Genomic DNA, 16,194 nt, shown 5'->3' with positions numbered 1-16,194 from the left:
ACCACAGGGGTTGGTCTTGAAGTGGCAGGACTTAAGAGTAGCCCTGTGCAGTCTTGGTCCCCGTAGACCCAATGCAATGTCTCCCTCCTTCAAAGTCCAGCACCCCTGCCAATTCTGCCACCATGGCCCTCTGTTACCTCCTCAGCCTCCACATCCCTGGTAGCCAGCCGCTCTTATGCCAGAGAGTAAGGTTCGTGCCCTGTAACATAATTGCTTGCCCTTGACAGACACAATAAGGGCTTTTTTGTATCTGAAGATTCAAGCACATGCTTAGGTTTAGGTTTATTCGATTTCTATACCGCCCTTCTCCCGAGGGACTCAGGGCGGTTAACAGGGCATATATAAATAAATAACAGTACAAAAATTAAAAAGAGATTAAACCAATGCCCAATTAAAATACAGATCCTAAAAACTGACAAAGATGTCACTCTCTCAGCCCAGCTCTCCTCACAGGGTTGTGGGGAAAATGGCAGGAGGACAGAGTATTAGGAATGTACTACCACCTTATTTAGAAATTAATAAAGGCAGGATAAAAATCTAATAAATACATTTGGTGTAGGTCATAACACTTTAAAACAAAACTAATAGAATGAAATAGAAACCCAAATTAAATAAACAATAGAAATCAGCATTGATTTTTGTATATTTTTTAATAGAATGCCTAAGTCTCAAGGTGGTTTATAAACAAAACTGATGTAGTCAACTCATGGAAGCAACATTCAAAATATAATGCTGTCCTAAATCAACACAAATGCCTTGTGGGAAAGTAAAGACTTGACTTACGCTGTATGGACCAAACATCCTTAAGGATGTTCCAAACAGGGTGCAGCCACAGAGATGATTTATTAATGGATTCTTGTTATTTCATGAGGGTAGTAATTCTTATTGAACTTCCCCTTAAGAAGTACTGCCTCTTGGCTGAAAAGATAGCCCTATAGCCACTCAACACCAAACAATGCAGGACTTTAAAGGTCATCAACAACATCCTGGATTTGAACCCAGATCAGCAACCATAACATAAATCCCAATCCCATTTAGAAAAACACCAACTTCCAAGAAAAAGAATCAACAGAGGTAGCTAATTTGAAGATTTTGAGAAAGATGATATTTGATTAGCATCTGAGTAGAACATGGGGATAGGTGAGATAAAATAGCCTTTATTGTCACTTTTTCTGTGTGTGTACTGGCACGCATTAAAAATGAAATTCCAATGCCCGCTCTCAAAAGAGTGTGTGTGTGTGTGTGTGTGTATACACAGCCATATCCAGACATACATATACATGTGCTGCACGTATGTGTGTGTATATATACACACATTCATACAGATACCTACGCATATATTAATCACAGTCCATTTTGAATAAAAGAGTCTTGAGAGTTAACGAGATTGATATTCTATGGTACAAAGCTATTACAGAATCTGGTTGTTCTGCTTCGGCTACCACAAAGCCGCCTCCTCCTCCTCCCAGAAGGTAACAAAAGAAAACAGGACATGTAGAGGATGTGTAGCATCCCTGACAATCCTGCAGACCCTGATCAAGCAGCGCTTACATGCCACGTCCTAGATAGAAGAAAGTGAACTTGCAATAATCTTACTCTGCTGTCCTCACCACCCTCTAAGAGAGCTTTCTTAGATCTAGGTTACCCTCTTTCTGAATGGTCCCTATTAATCCTTTGGTCAGTCAGTTGTTACAGAAGAATTTCCAGCCTTGCCATCATTAGCAGTTGATACTAAGGGTGCATCTTAGTAATTGCAATATAACTGTTTAGAAACAGATTTCTAAATTCTATTTAAAAACTTGGTAATTAGTTTGAAATGCTGTGTCATTTCAGAGTAGTGAGAATTATGCTGGCAGCTACTGATCTTTATTCCTCCCAGTGTGATGGCAGTTTAAATTGATCAGGCCATTTATTTTAAATGCTTATAATGTGAAACTGTTTTGTGAGGGTGAAGTTTCGTTCTCCGAGCTTATGGATGGTTTTCCCAGCGTTTCGTTACCAGGCTAGGTAACATCTTCAGTGGAGTTTCTGCAACATTTGGAAACCAACCCACAAGCTCGGAGGATGAATCTTCACCCTTGTCCTACACCCGAGCTACAGATATTCACCACTATTGTAGACTATCTTTTTATCATTCAGGGTGTCAAATCACTCTCACCTTTTATGGATTGTTATGTTCCTTCTGTTTATGTTTTTGATTAAACCATTATATGTAAACCTCTGCTTGATAGATAATTTCCCCATCTCCAAAATGTCTGTGGGGAATATTGTAAATAACTCTATAGAACATAGATGTGTGTTTGACAGATATTCTCTCACCAGGGAAAGCTTCATGTCAGTTCCCACAGGAACCTTCAGTATGGCTGGACAGCATATATATTGGGAGATAAAGCTAGTGCAAAGTTCACTGAATACAGCAAAGTCTTCACAGTGGATGGTAATCTGCATGCTGGCACAGCAAAACTTGCCCAACAAGTGGCAGAAATATTGGGTATGTAATGGGCCGTTGTATATTGCTAAATTATGCAGTATAGTCACTGAATATCAGGAATGTGGCGCTATTATAAGAGATACAAATAAGAATGCTGCCAACAAAATGATACCTGTTTTAATTTCTTGTTACTGTGTTAGCTTCGGGTCAGCTGCAAATCTCACTTTGAGGCAATTCTTTGGTGAATAAGAGAGCAGTTGCCTAAGGCTCCCAAGTAGCTCATGCAAGCCTGTTATATTTAGAATTGAGAAGAAAGAAAATTGTACGTGTGTGTGTATATACACATATACGCGCACACACACACAAACATATACACATACACCTGGCTATTGCTTTCAAAATGGAATAATTATTGCTTGTGCACATTGTCATTTTGTTGAGTGTGTGTGTGTAAATGCAAGGACATAAATTCTACTTCTGTTTAGCTGATGCATAAATGCATCACGATGAGTGCAGGTAGCGCTTAACTTACGACCACAATTGAGCCAAAAAAATCTTTTGCTAAGTGATTGTTAAGTGAATTTTGCTCAATTTTATGACCTTTCTTAACAAGTTGTCAAGTGAATCACTGCTGTTGTTAAATTAATAACACAGTTGTTAAGTGAATGTAGTTTCCCCATTGACTTGCTGTTTAAAAAGTTGCAGAAGGTGATCACATGACCCCAGGACTCTGTGACCATCGTAAATATGAACCAGTTGCCCAGCATCTGAATTTTGATCATGTGACCCTGGTGGTGGTGGGTGTGCAATGGACATAAGTGTGAAAATCAGTCATAAGTCACTTTTTTCAGTGATGTAAGTTTGAACGATCACTAAATGAACTGTTGTAAGTCGAGGACTATCTGTACTTTTTTCAGAAGAGGTTTTTCTTCCTCTGTACAAGAAGAGGACTGTCTCTTGAAAAAAGAAAATTTCACCAGAATCTGGGAAGAATGTAATTTTCTGCATCAGAAAATATTTGGCCTTTTTAATGTCCTTTGCAGGTTTGCGATATTTCCCAGAAGCCGATATCCATTTGTTAGACAGTCTCACGGGAGATGGAAAAAAACTGGATTTAAAATATAATGGCAATTGCTGTCTGGAGACATTTTACAATGAACCTAAGCATCCAAATGGAAACTCTTATCGGCTTCAAGCTTGGATGTACTGTTCCCGCTTTCTGCAGTATGCAGATGCTCTCAACCATCTCTTGAGTACAGGTGATTAGCAACATTTTATTAATGTAAACAAGTGAAACAAATAACAATTGGGATTGCTGTGCAGCAATGTCACTGCCTGAGCTCCTGAGTGGGTGGCCAGATTGGTGATGGAGTTCTCCAAGCTTATGGTCCCAGGGGATTTGAACCTTCCTTAGCAAGCTTGTGGTTCTCTGGAATCAACCCCTGCTGTAGGGAAGCTAGACTGGTTAGGTTGGTCCACCTCAGGACTCAGTGAGTTTCAGAGGGAGCTTGCAGTTGGTCTGGGCATGGTCATACCTGTGGACATGCTGCACGGTCTGACGAAACTCTGGTGGCTACTTATGACTTTGAACTGGATTGCACCTGAGCAGCCTCTCTGCAGCCATGGAGGCTGGTTTACAGAAGAGCAGAGGGAGATGAAGCAGGTGAACAGATGCCTAGAGCTCTGCTGGCAGACAACAAGGAGTGGACCAATGCAGGCTAAAGCTGCTTTTAGAACCTGCCTCTTGATACTAAGAGAGGCAAAATATATGCGTCTCTGCACTCTTTCTTCATCCATAGATTACCATCTTACACCTTCATTCGGGTAACCCAGACCATCTTAGGAAGAAGTAGTAGTTCTAGAGTTCAGCTGCGTGGTTGTTGTGAGGAATATGCTGGGCACCTGACAGATGAAACCCACTTGGATTTGCTCTGCATTGGGACTCCAGCCTTGAAGCAGGTTCAGTGGAGGCTGCCAGAGCTAAATCTTGCATAGTTATTTGTGGAGAGTTTAATGCTTTGGGGGCCACCTCAGCTTGGCCCCCTCTGTAGTAGCTCCATGGTTCTCCTGGCTGGCTGAGGCTGCCCGGGAAGGGACTTGTGATTCAGTTTGGGTGATGGTTTATTCCTCTTAAGGAGGCAGTGGTAGGCCTCTTGCCTGGACAATTTTCATCCTTCCCCTTTCAGGGCAGGTGTAGAGAAATGGCCAGACTGCAGCTTCAGTGGACTCTGGATGAAACTGCTTATTCGGAGATTAGGTTAACCCCACCTGCTGGCCTTTCTCAGAGCCCCAAAGATCTGATTCTGAGCCTAGGTCTCAGGCGCCGGTTTCCTGGTTATACTGATGATTAATTATTATTGTGTTTTAATTTTTGTTATTTTATTTTTATATTGTTCACCAGTCAGAGTTACTTGTTGAGATCGACAGCTTAAGAAACCTGCTTTTCTAAAAGCGGATTTTCCTAAAAAGAAACTGGGAAATGAAAGAAATGTACAGAGAGGTAAATGAGCCACCTCAGCAAACTAGGGAGTGCAAAATGTTTAAAACACGAAACTGGTCCAGGCTGAAATGCCCTCTAGTAAGTTTTATGGCTGTGATGCTCCCTTCATTTCAGGACAAGGAGTCGTGCTGGAACGCTCCCCCTACAGTGACTTCGTTTTCTTGGAGGCCATGTCAAAGCAAGACTACATTCACCCAAGGTGTAAGTAATGCTCTCTTTGTTTGAGAAGTGATGATTGCTGGTGGTCTTCTTAACCTTCTATTCCCCCAAATTTTTACAATTCTACATTCAAATTCCCCATCCCATTCTCAGAGCTCTATTTCTATTCCCACTGAAATTTCCACTGAGATTTATTTTATGGTCAGTGACAAAATTGTGTAGTAGCTTTTCGTCATGGATGTTAGGTTGGGGTGATGCAACTGGATCCTCAGTGCAAGAAAAAATTGTGAGTTTGCATTCTTGTTGTAACTTTAGTGCAAAGCTGACCTATACCTGATGAATATGAGCCTTGGTGGAGCGGTGGGCTAATACCTCCTTAAGTAACACCAGCTGCCTGCAATTAGTGCAGGTTCGAGTCCCACCAGGCTCAAGGTTGACTCAGCCTTCCATCCTTCCGAGGTAGGTAAAATGAGGACCCAGATTGTTGGGGGCAATAAGCTGACTTTGTAATAATGCCGCGTGGGTGGGTGGGTGGGCGAAAGCCCTAATAAGCAGGCATATACATAGAATGAAGGCTATTGCTAAGCACATTGATTTGTGTTTTAGATTGTAAGCCGCCCTGAGTCTTCGGAGAAGGGCGGGATATAAATGGGATTTAAAAAAAAAGAATATGTAGAAATAACAAAATGTTTAAAACAGGATTCTTTAGTTAGAAAAACCATCATTTCTATTTCATAAGTGTTGCCTTACTTATGAATCATACTTGTATGCTGCTGCAATCATAATGACTCTTGGAAGTTCACATTGAAACAATACAAATAACAAAGCTCCCTGCAGAACAAACAACAAAAAATACAACAAGACTACATACAAGACTAGAAAGAAAAGATGGTGGGCCTTAGAAAAGATAGTATGTCATATATCTAAGCATCATCATCGTCACCAGCCAGTCACGTCCGACCCTCAGCCATTCTATGGATCAGCACTCTCCATGCCCCTCGTGTCTTGCACTGCGTCCTTCAGATCCACCATGGTCATCCAGGTGTCATCCTTTGTAGCGTCCAGCCAGCAGATACTAAGGCAGCCCCTTCTCCTTTTTCCACTGATCATGCCCAGAACGATTGGCTTTTTTAGTGAGTCAGCTCTCATGACATGCCCAAAGTATGACGGTTTCTCTCTGGCAATTTTGGCTTCAGGTGATATTTTTGGTGAGGTTCGGTCTTTCTTTGTGATTTCTGCAGTCCATGGGATGCGTAACAGCTCAAAGGAGTCCACTCTTCTCCTATCTGCCTTTTTCAGAGTCCATATTTGACAGCCATTAGTAGCAATTGGAAAAAATATGGCCTTAACCAATCTGCATTTGGTTGTGAGGCTGATGCCTTTATTCTTCCAGATGTTATTCATGCCAGACTTTGCAGTTCTTCCAAGTGTTATATGCCTTCTGATCTCAGGGCTGCAGTCACCACCTGAGTCGATTTTTAAAGATGAATTGCTTTGCTGTTTCGATGGCCTCACTGCCAGTTTGCACTCTGACCTGGGTGTTCTCTGCAGTGGTCATTATCTTTCTTTTCTTGATGTTACGGTGCGGTCCAAATTTTTCACTTTCATGTTTTGATTCTCAGGAGTAACCGCTCCAGATCTTCCTTGATTTCTCCGAGTAACGTTGTGTCATCTGCATATAGGAGGTTGTTGATATTCCCACCACCGATTTTTTAACCCCAATGGCAGATTCCTCCAAATGTGCATTTCTCATAACTATTTCTATGTACACGTTGAATAGTATAAGTGACAGGATGCAGCCTTGCCGAGAGCCTTTTCCAGTTCTGAGCCATTTTGTGTCCCCATGCTGTTCTTACAGTGGCTGCCTGATCAGAGTACAGTGAGTGAATGAGCTGGATGCGGCGTGCGAATATTCCCAGTTCTTTGAGGCAGCTCCAGAGCTTGTCATGGTCAACACAGTCAAAGGCTTTTGTGTAGTCAGTGAAGCACACGTAGAAGTCTTTTTGGTATTCCTTTGCTTTTTCCATCATCCAACCGAGAATGGCAATATCATCGCGCGCTCTTCTTCCTTTCTGAAATCCTGCTTGTACAAGACTTCCCTGTGGGTGGTTGGATTCAAACGTGGCTGGATTATCTTCAAGAGAATTTTTCTCACATGTGGCACCAAGGCTGTGGTTCGGTGGTTGGAGCAGTCTTTCGTACCACCTTTCTTTGGGATTGGGATAAATATCGGCCTTTCCCATCCTTTTGGCCACTGGCCATCTTCCATACACTTTGGCAAAGCCTTGTCAATGCTTTTGTTGGCGGTAGTTTCCGCAGCTCTGCAGGAATTGCTGGGGCTTTGCAGTTAGGCCACCGGTTGAGCGCCCACCCTACCTCCTCCTCCATTTCTGGTAGGTCAGCTTCTCCTCTTACGGCTTGGCCTTGTTTTTCGTTCGTGTAAAGTTGTTCTACATATTCCTGCCATCTTTCTCTGACTGCTTCATGTAGATGAAGATTCAGTCATCAAGGCCAAAAGTATCTCAAAAAGTTAAGTCATGGCAACTGAACCAAACTTTGATAATTTAACCTTTTGAGATTCTTCCGATTGCTTGTTGGTCATGCAGTTCCTGCCCATCACATCCTCGGAGGGCTTTCTGGCCTTCTCCTCATAAGTGAAATGCTCTCTTGTATGACTCTCGTGGCTCCTTCCTCCATTCTTACCTTGCTCAGCCCTGTGCTCTTCTTTATCTTTTCTGGAGCCTTGCATTTAGTCTTCGCATTTCTTCCCTGTCCCTCATGGCTTTTGCTTTCCTTCTCTCTTCTGCCGTCTCTATCGTAGCTTCTGATATCCATCTGGCCAGTTTCATTGGTTTCTTTTATGTAAATATATCCTTGGGTGACAGTTGTTTTTATTTCCTCCCATAGCTCATCTGAGTCCTTCGGGAAAGGGCGGTATATAAATCTAATAAAATTAAAAAAATTAAATTGGTTGTCTTTCTGTGATATTGATCACAACTTCAACTGCGTATGCCTGGGGAAACTTCTTAATAGATTAAATTTCCAAATCATGGGTGGCTGTTTGGAACCGCAGCGCTTGGCAGCTAACAGTTCGTGGTCTGATCCACAATCTGCACCTGGGAACATTTTCACGGCAAGGATGGAACTTTTCCACTTCTTTTGGCATAATATGTAGAATAGTATAGAGCTGGAAGGTACCTTGGAGGTCTTCTAGTCTAGCCCCCCACTTAAGCAGGAGAACCTATACCATCTCAGACAAGTGACTGTCCAGTTTCTTCTTAAAAACTTCCAGTGATGGAGCGCCCACGATTTCTGGTGGAAAGCTGTTCCACTGGTTGATTGTCCTCACTGTCAGGAAGTTTCTCCTTAATTCCAGGTTGCTTCTCTCTTTGGTCAGTTTCCAACCATTGTTTCTTGTCCTGCCCACTGGTGCTTTGGAGAATAATTTGACCCCCTCTTCTTGGTGGCAGCCCCTCAAATACTGGAATACTGGAATGTAGTCAGTTTGATTTCAGTGTTCTCCATTTGGTGAAGCCCAAGTATATAGTAGCCGCTTTCTGTTGTTCATACCATGTGTTCATTATGCTTAGCTGTTGTTCATAGCATAGCTGTATCAGATGTTCTCCTGCCTCATTTCGTTCACCAAGACCGAACTTGCCTGTGATCTGTGTCTTCCATTTCTCCTACTTTTGAATTGAAATCTCCAGTAATATAGATAATGTTGGAAAACTTTTATAATAATAATAATAATAATAATAATAATAATAATAATAATAATAATAATAATAATAATATATAATATATAATATATAATAATATAATAATAATAATAATAAGTTGGAAGGGACCTTGGAGGTCATCTAATCCAACCCCCTGCTCAGGCAGGAAACCCTATACCATTTCAGACAAATGGCTGTCCAGTCTCTTCTTAAAAACTTCCAGTGTTGGAGCATTCACCGCTTCTGGAGGCAGGTTGTTCCACTGGTTAATTGTTCTAACTGTCAGGAAATTTCTCCTTAGTTCTAGGTTGCTTCTCTCCTTGACTAGTTTCCATCCGTTGCTTTGGAGAATAGCTTGACTCCCTCTTCTTTGTGGCAGCCCCTGAGATGTTGGAACACTGCTATCATGTCACCCCTCACTCTTCTCTTCGTTTTCTGTGGTTTACCCTCTTTTTTATGCAGTATGAAACCTACTTGTCTTCTTCTGATGATATCATTGCCAGAATAGTATATGGTAGGACCATCAGAGTTGAAGAAGCCACAGCCAGTCTTGTGAGCTTCAGTGATGCCTAGTATATGAATGTTGAGCCTGTTCATTTCATTCTTAACAGTGTTCAGCTTTCCTAGATTTAAACCATTGATGTTCCATGCTCCTAATTTGAAGGTCTTTGAACAGCGGAGGGATCTCTCTTCACTAGGAACTGTGTCAATAGCTGGGGGGCCATTAGGATTTGCCCCATCCATGTCATGGATGCTCCTGCTACTTAGATGGTCTCTTTGCTCTTCTCCTGTAACTTTATTGGTACCTCCCAGCCAAGGGGATATACTGCTCGGTGCCATATCTTCCACATCTTTGAGTTGATCCATAAAGTTTTTTGGTGGGAAAGACTGTAGTAGGTTGCCAGGTCTTCCTCCGAGCTGGAGCCATGTTGGCCAGTTTTAATAGGCTTATATTGATTGTTCTGTATACTGTTATGTTGCATCTAAGCAGGAACATATTAACTGGAAAGGGAAACTTGCATGATTTGAATCTTAACATTAAAAATATTTATGAGTCCAAAGGGAACTGATTAGTAGACCATAATTTATTTTTCAGTCCTTCTTTACCTCTTTTTGGATGGAAAAATAAAAAACCTGGAGATTAATCTTGACTTGAAACAGAGTTCACCTTTTCCTGTATGGGGAGAGTTTTATGGAGCTCCTGACTAGAAGGAAGGTGATACTGCAAAATGTCTCCCTTCCATTGTGAGGTTGCTCCCTCCCTGCTTAGAAACAGCCAGTTGGGGCCAGGGAGGTGATTCTAGCCTGCTTCTGTGTGGCACCAAGCGGCTTCTTTACCTGCTGAGCTGTTAGCTTGTAAGAGTCACATAGTGAAAAGTGTGAGGGAGCACTGCCTGCTGGATCAATGGGAGGCAACTTGAGTTGGCCAAAGGGGACCCAGCAAACATCCTGTCAGGCATTGGAACCAGGGCAGGTTTGTCAAAAACAGGTCATGCCAGACAAAGCTTATTGCTTTTTTTTAACAATGTTTTATTAATTTTTTATCATCACAAATCCTTAATGTTTTATCAGCAACATGTTGTCTGGGTTCCAATATTTAGTGTACTAATACATGTTAAACTCCTATCTCCCTACCTCGTTTTTCTAGCCATTGATAAAAGATATCCCATGTTCTAAAGCCATGGTGGCAAACCTATGGCACGCGTGCCACAGGTGGCACGCAGAGCCCTCTCCGTGGGCACGCACACCATCACTCCAGTCCTAGGCCTTCAGCTGGGTTTTAGAAAACCTTTTCGCTTTAGGAATCCGCCGCCATGTGCAAAAAAAAAAAAGGTTCAATCAATCCATCAATTTCAACTTCTTGCGTGAAAAAAAAAAATCTCGCCCCAGTCTACCAACGCAGCCACGCCCACCCAATGGCCCACACCCATCTGATTGGCCACACCCATCCAATGGGCCACACCTTTCCGGCATAACAACGATACATAAGTGGTATTTGGGTTGCAGTTTGGGCACTCCGTCTCTAAAAGGTTCGCCATCACTCTTCTAAAGTATTCTGAATCTTCTTTCTTTTTCATTTTCAGTGTCAGTCTGTCCATTTCTGCACAGTTCAAAATTTTCTTAATTATCTCTTCCTCCGCTGGTAATTCTTTATCTTTCCAGTGTTGAGCAAATACAATTCTTGCTGCAGTTAGTACATATAATATTAAATATACACATTCTTTCTCATAATTTCCTACAATTATACTTAACAAAAATAATGCTGCCTTAAAATTTACATGTTTCTTTTAATCATTTTCTCTAACCATATATGTATTCTTGACAAAAATCTTTTGGCTTTAGGGCATGTCCACAAAAGATGATAGTATGTGCCTGGTTTTTGTCTACATTTCCAACAATTCCAAGACATATTTTTGAATGTTTTTGCTAACCTCATAGGTATTAAGTGCAATCTATAAAACATTTTATATAGGTTTTCTTTGTAAGCCACCGCCTTTGTTATTTTAGAGTTTCTTTCCCAAAGGCTTTCCCAGTTTTCTATGTTATACCCAAAGTTTTTTGCCAATGTTATTGTTTCTTTAACATGTCCTCTTCCATCTTTAAACTTAACACATACTTATACAGTTTCTTAATCAATTTTTCATCTGATGTCAATAATTTCTGGTCAAATTATTTCTGTTCTTTATAAAATCCAGATGTTTTAGCATCTTTTTCATATCTCGTGTGGATTTGCAGATATGGCCACGATGATAGATCAATGCCCTGTTCTTCCAATTCTTGTCTAGATTTTAGTTTTCCTTCAATATTCAAAATGTCTTTATAAGTCACAATTTTCTCATAGTTAATGAGGTTTGGGTGAACAAATGCTTCTATTGTTGAAAGCCATCCAGGTATTTTCATGTAAATTTTCGCTTTTACCTTTTCCCATTCTAGAAGTGCGTTTCTTATATAGTGGTTTTGAAAGTATATATTTTATTAGGGAGACGCGGTGGCTCAGTGGGTTAGGACGCTAATAAGAGTGAGCGCCTGTTACTCGTCCCAGCTTCTGCCAACCTAGCAGTTCGAAAGCACGTAAAAATGCAAGTAGAAAAATAGGGACCACTCCGGTGGGAAGGTAACAGCGTTCCGTGCGCCTTTGGCATCTAGTCACGCCAGCCACATGACCACGGAGACGTCCTCGGACAAGCGCTGGCTCTTCAGCTTTGAAACGGAGATGAGCCCCTAGAGTTGGAAACGACTAGCACGCATGTGCGGGGGAACCTTTACCTTTACCTTTATATATTTTATTCTTCCCATACCATAGGAAGGCATGCCATCTGAGTTGTAGGTCATGCCCCTCTAGGTATAGTAATCTTTTATGTCTTAAGAGTTATCCACTCTTTTAACCATGTTAATACAGATGCTTAATAATATAAAGCCCAATCTGGCAGCCCAAATCCTCCATTTTCTTTCACTTCTTGTAGCATTTTCAATCTAATTCTGGCTTTTTTTCCTTTCCAAATAAATTTCAAGATCAAAATTCAGCAAAGAATTTTTTTCCAGTTTTATAGGTATTGTTTGAAATAAAAAGAGTAATTTTGGTAAGATATTCATCTTCACTGTTGCTCTTCTCCCTAGCATTGAAAGTTGTAGACTTTTCCATTTTTCCAAGTCTAGTTTTATTTGTTTTAATAATTAATAATGATTAATCTTTTATTGTTGCACATCTTGCTGTTAGGTATATCCCCAAATATTTAACTTTCTTAACTATTTGAAGATCTGTTTTTTCTAACAGTTAATTTTTTTGTTTATCTGTAAGGTTTTGGGTTATCACTTTGGTCTTCTCTCTGTTTTCAGTCCTCCAAATCCTTCTATCTTTTTCCGAAGCTTGAGGCTTGTCTCAAGCAGCTCTTCTAATATAAAAAACCAAGTCATCCGCGGATGCTTGTAGTTTATATTTTTCATCTTTTATCTCCATTCCTTTAATTTCTGAGTCTTGCCTAATATTTCTGTTCAATACTTCCAATGTTAATATAAATAATAATGTGGTTACTGGACATCCTTGTCTTGTGCCTTTTTTAATATTAAAATTTTCTGTAAAATCTCCATTTACAATTACTTCAGCTGTCTATGATAAATTATTTTAATTATTTTTATAAAGTTTTCTCCAAAGTCCATTTCATTTAGTTGTTAAATCATAAATCTTCCCTGGGTGCATTTCATAGTATTCCAAAGTATCTAAAATCATTCTTAAATTATTTTTTATTTGTCTCTTACGTAAAAATCCATTTTGGTCTGTATGTATAAATTCAATCAAAAATCTCTTTAATCTTTCTGCTATTATTGAAGCAAAAATTTTATAATCCACATTTATATTTATTGGTCTATAATTCTTTATTGTGTCAAGTCTGAATCTTCTTTGGGTATTAAAGTAATCTTGGCTTCTATCCAAGTATTTGGTATTTTAGCCTGTAAAAGTTACTTCATTACACAGTTCTTTCATTAATGGGCTTAATGGATCTTGTAGGCATTAATAAAACACTGCAGATAGCCCATCTGGACCCGGGGTCTTACCATTTCTTTTCCTTTTTATGGCCTCCGTTACCTCCATCATTGATATTTTTTCATTTAGCATCTTTTGGATATTCTCTGAAATTTTTGGTAAGTCAGCTTTTTTTGTGTATTGCTTTATTTTTTCTTGAGAAGTTTCTTGTGTCTCGTAAAAGTCTTTGATTGTTTTTTGAATTATGTCATTTTGGAATTGTAAATCGCCGTTTGAATCTTGCAATTTATTTATCAATTTTTTTTCTTTCTTTTTTCAATTGGTATGCTAACCACCTACCCGGTTTATTAGCATTTTCAAAAAACTTTTGTTTTTAATTTGTTGGACCATTTTTTCAGCCTCTGCTAAGTTTAATTTATGTTTTATTATTTCCATTTGCTTTTTAAGAGTTTTCTTTTTTTCCCATTTATATCCCGCCCTTCTCCGAAGACTCAGGGCGGCTTACAATTTAAGCACAAACCAATGTGCTTAGCAGTAGCCTTCATTCTATGCATATGCCTGCTTATTATTAGGGCTTTTGCCCCCCCCCCCCAGCTGCATTATTACAAAGTCAGCTTATTGCCCTCAACAATCTGGGTCCTCATTTTACCTACCTTGGAAGGACGGAAGGCTGAGTCAACCTTGAGCCTGGTGGGACTCGAACCTGCACTAATTGCAGGCAGCTGGTATTTTCCCATGTATTTTACCAGGAAACATAGGGCAACCTAGAAAACTCAGTGTCCTCCTTAGGTAGTATATTCCTTCCTTTGCCCCCTGTTTTGCTACTTCTGTAATCCAGCTTCCCGTCTACAATTGCATTAAAATCTCCCATTAAGCAAATATTTTGATATTCCAATTCCACTGTTTTTATGTAATTTTTGATAGAATTCTTCTTGTTTGTTATTAGGTGCATATATTGCTACCATCAGTATCTGTTTTTGGTTTATCATTATTTTCACCATTAATATTCTTCCCTCTTCATTGTGTAGATTTGTTTGGGGTTCGTTGTCTCTTTAATACAGTCATGGCCGAAATTGTTGGCACCCCAGAAATTTTTCCAGAAAATCAAGTATTTCTCACAGAAAAGTATTGCAGGAACACATGTTTTGCTATACACAGGTTTATTCCCTTTGTGTATTGGAACACAACAAAAAAGGGAGGAAAAAAAAGCAAATTGGACATAATGTCAAACAAAACTCCAAAAATGGGCTGGACAAAATTATTGGCACCCTTTCAAAATTGTGGATAAACAAGATTGTTTCAAGCATGTGATGCTCCTTTAAACTCACCTGGGGCAAGTAACAGGTGTGGGCAATATAAAAATCACACCTGAAAGCAGATAAAAAGGAGAGCACTTAGTCTTTGCATTGTGTGTCTGTGTGTGCCACACTAAGGATGGACAACAGAAAGAGGAGAAGAGAACTGTGAGGACTTGAGAATCAAAATTGTGGACAAATACCAACAATCTCAAGGTTACAAGTCCATCACCAGAGATCTAGATTTGCCTTTGTCCACAGTGCGCAACATTATCAAGAAGTTTGCAACCCATGGCACTGTAGCTAATCTCCCTGGTCGTGGACGGGAGAGAAAAATTGATGAAAGGTTGCAACGCAGGATAGTCTGGATGGTGGATAAGCAGCCCCAAACAAGTTCCAAAAGAATGCAAGCTGTCCTGCAGGCTCAGGGAGCATCAGTGTCAGCGCGAACTATCCGTCGACATTTAAATGAAATGAAATGAAACGCTATGGCAGGAGACCCAGGAGGACCCCACTGCTGACACAGAGACATAAACAAGCAAGATTACAGTTTGCCAAAATGTACTTGAGTAAGCCAAAATCCTTCTGGGAAAACGTCTTGTGGACAGATGAGACCAAGATAGAGCTTTTTGGTAAAGCACATCATTCTACTGTTGACCGAAAATGAAATGAGGCCTACAAAGAAAAGAACACAGTACCTACAGTGAAATATGGTGGAGGTTCAATGATGTTTTGGGGTTGTTTTGCTGCCTCTGGCACTGGGAGCCTTGAATGTGTGCAAGGCATCATGAAATCTGAGGATTACCAAAGGATTTTGGGTCGCACTGTAGAGCCCAGTGTCAGAAAGCTGGGTTTGCGTCTGAGATCTTGGGTCTTCCAGCAGGACAATGACCCCAAACATACGTCAAAAAGCACCTAGAAATGGATGGCAAGAAAGCGCTGGAGAGTTCTGAAGTGGCCAGCAATGAGTCCAGATCTGAATCCCATTGAACACCTGTGGAGAGATCTTACAATTGCTGTTGGGAAAAGGCGCCCTTCCAATAAGAGAGACCTGGAGCAGTTTGCAAAGGAAGAGTGGTCCAAAATTCTGGGCGAGAGGTGTAAGAAGCTTATTGATGGTTATAGGAAGCGACTGATTTCAGTTATTTTTTCAAAAGGGTGTGCAACCAAATATTAAGTTAAGGGTGCCAATAATTTTGTCCAGCCCATTTTTGGAGTTTTGTTTGACATTATGTCCAATTTGCTTTTTTTCCTCCCTTTTTTTGTTGTGTTCCAATACACACAAAGGGAATAAACCTGTGTATAGCAAAACATGTGTTCCTGCAATACTTTTCTGTGAGAAATACTTGATTTTCTGGAAAAATTTCTGGGGTGCCAACGATTTCGGCCATGACTGTATATAAAGTTATTCCTCTTTTCTTTCGTTGTGCTATTGTGGAGTTTCCCGATTTTCAGTTGTTCCAACAGTTTATAGTATTGTCTCTTAATATGTGTTTCTTGGAGACAAATTATATCCATTTTTAATTTTTGTAGTCGTGTAAAAAAATTTTTTCTTTTTGCAGGGGAGTTCAATCTGTTTATATTCTTTGAGAGAATCACATTTTCCT

The 16,194-nt window shown here is 40.2% G+C and overlaps 1 protein-coding gene across 1 annotated transcript in view; it reads left to right on the top strand.

Moving 5' to 3' along the window:
- The window catches only part of NDUFA10 (NADH:ubiquinone oxidoreductase subunit A10), a 37,607-nt gene that overhangs the window by 742 nt on the left and 20,671 nt on the right, over positions 1-16,194 (top strand). The window contains exons 2-4 of the mRNA XM_081334074.1: positions 2,323-2,491; positions 3,475-3,690; positions 5,046-5,132. Coding sequence (XP_081190200.1) covers positions 2,323-2,491; positions 3,475-3,690; positions 5,046-5,132 — 472 coding nt within the window. The remainder of the gene's footprint in view (positions 1-2,322; positions 2,492-3,474; positions 3,691-5,045; positions 5,133-16,194) is intronic.

Source organism: Vipera berus, assembly GCF_964194415.1.
Source record: "Vipera berus genome assembly, chromosome: 8".
NCBI classification, from domain to species: domain Eukaryota; kingdom Metazoa; phylum Chordata; class Lepidosauria; order Squamata; family Viperidae; genus Vipera; species Vipera berus.
Note: the sequence above shows the minus strand (reverse complement) of the source record. Positions and strands in the feature narration are given on the sequence as shown.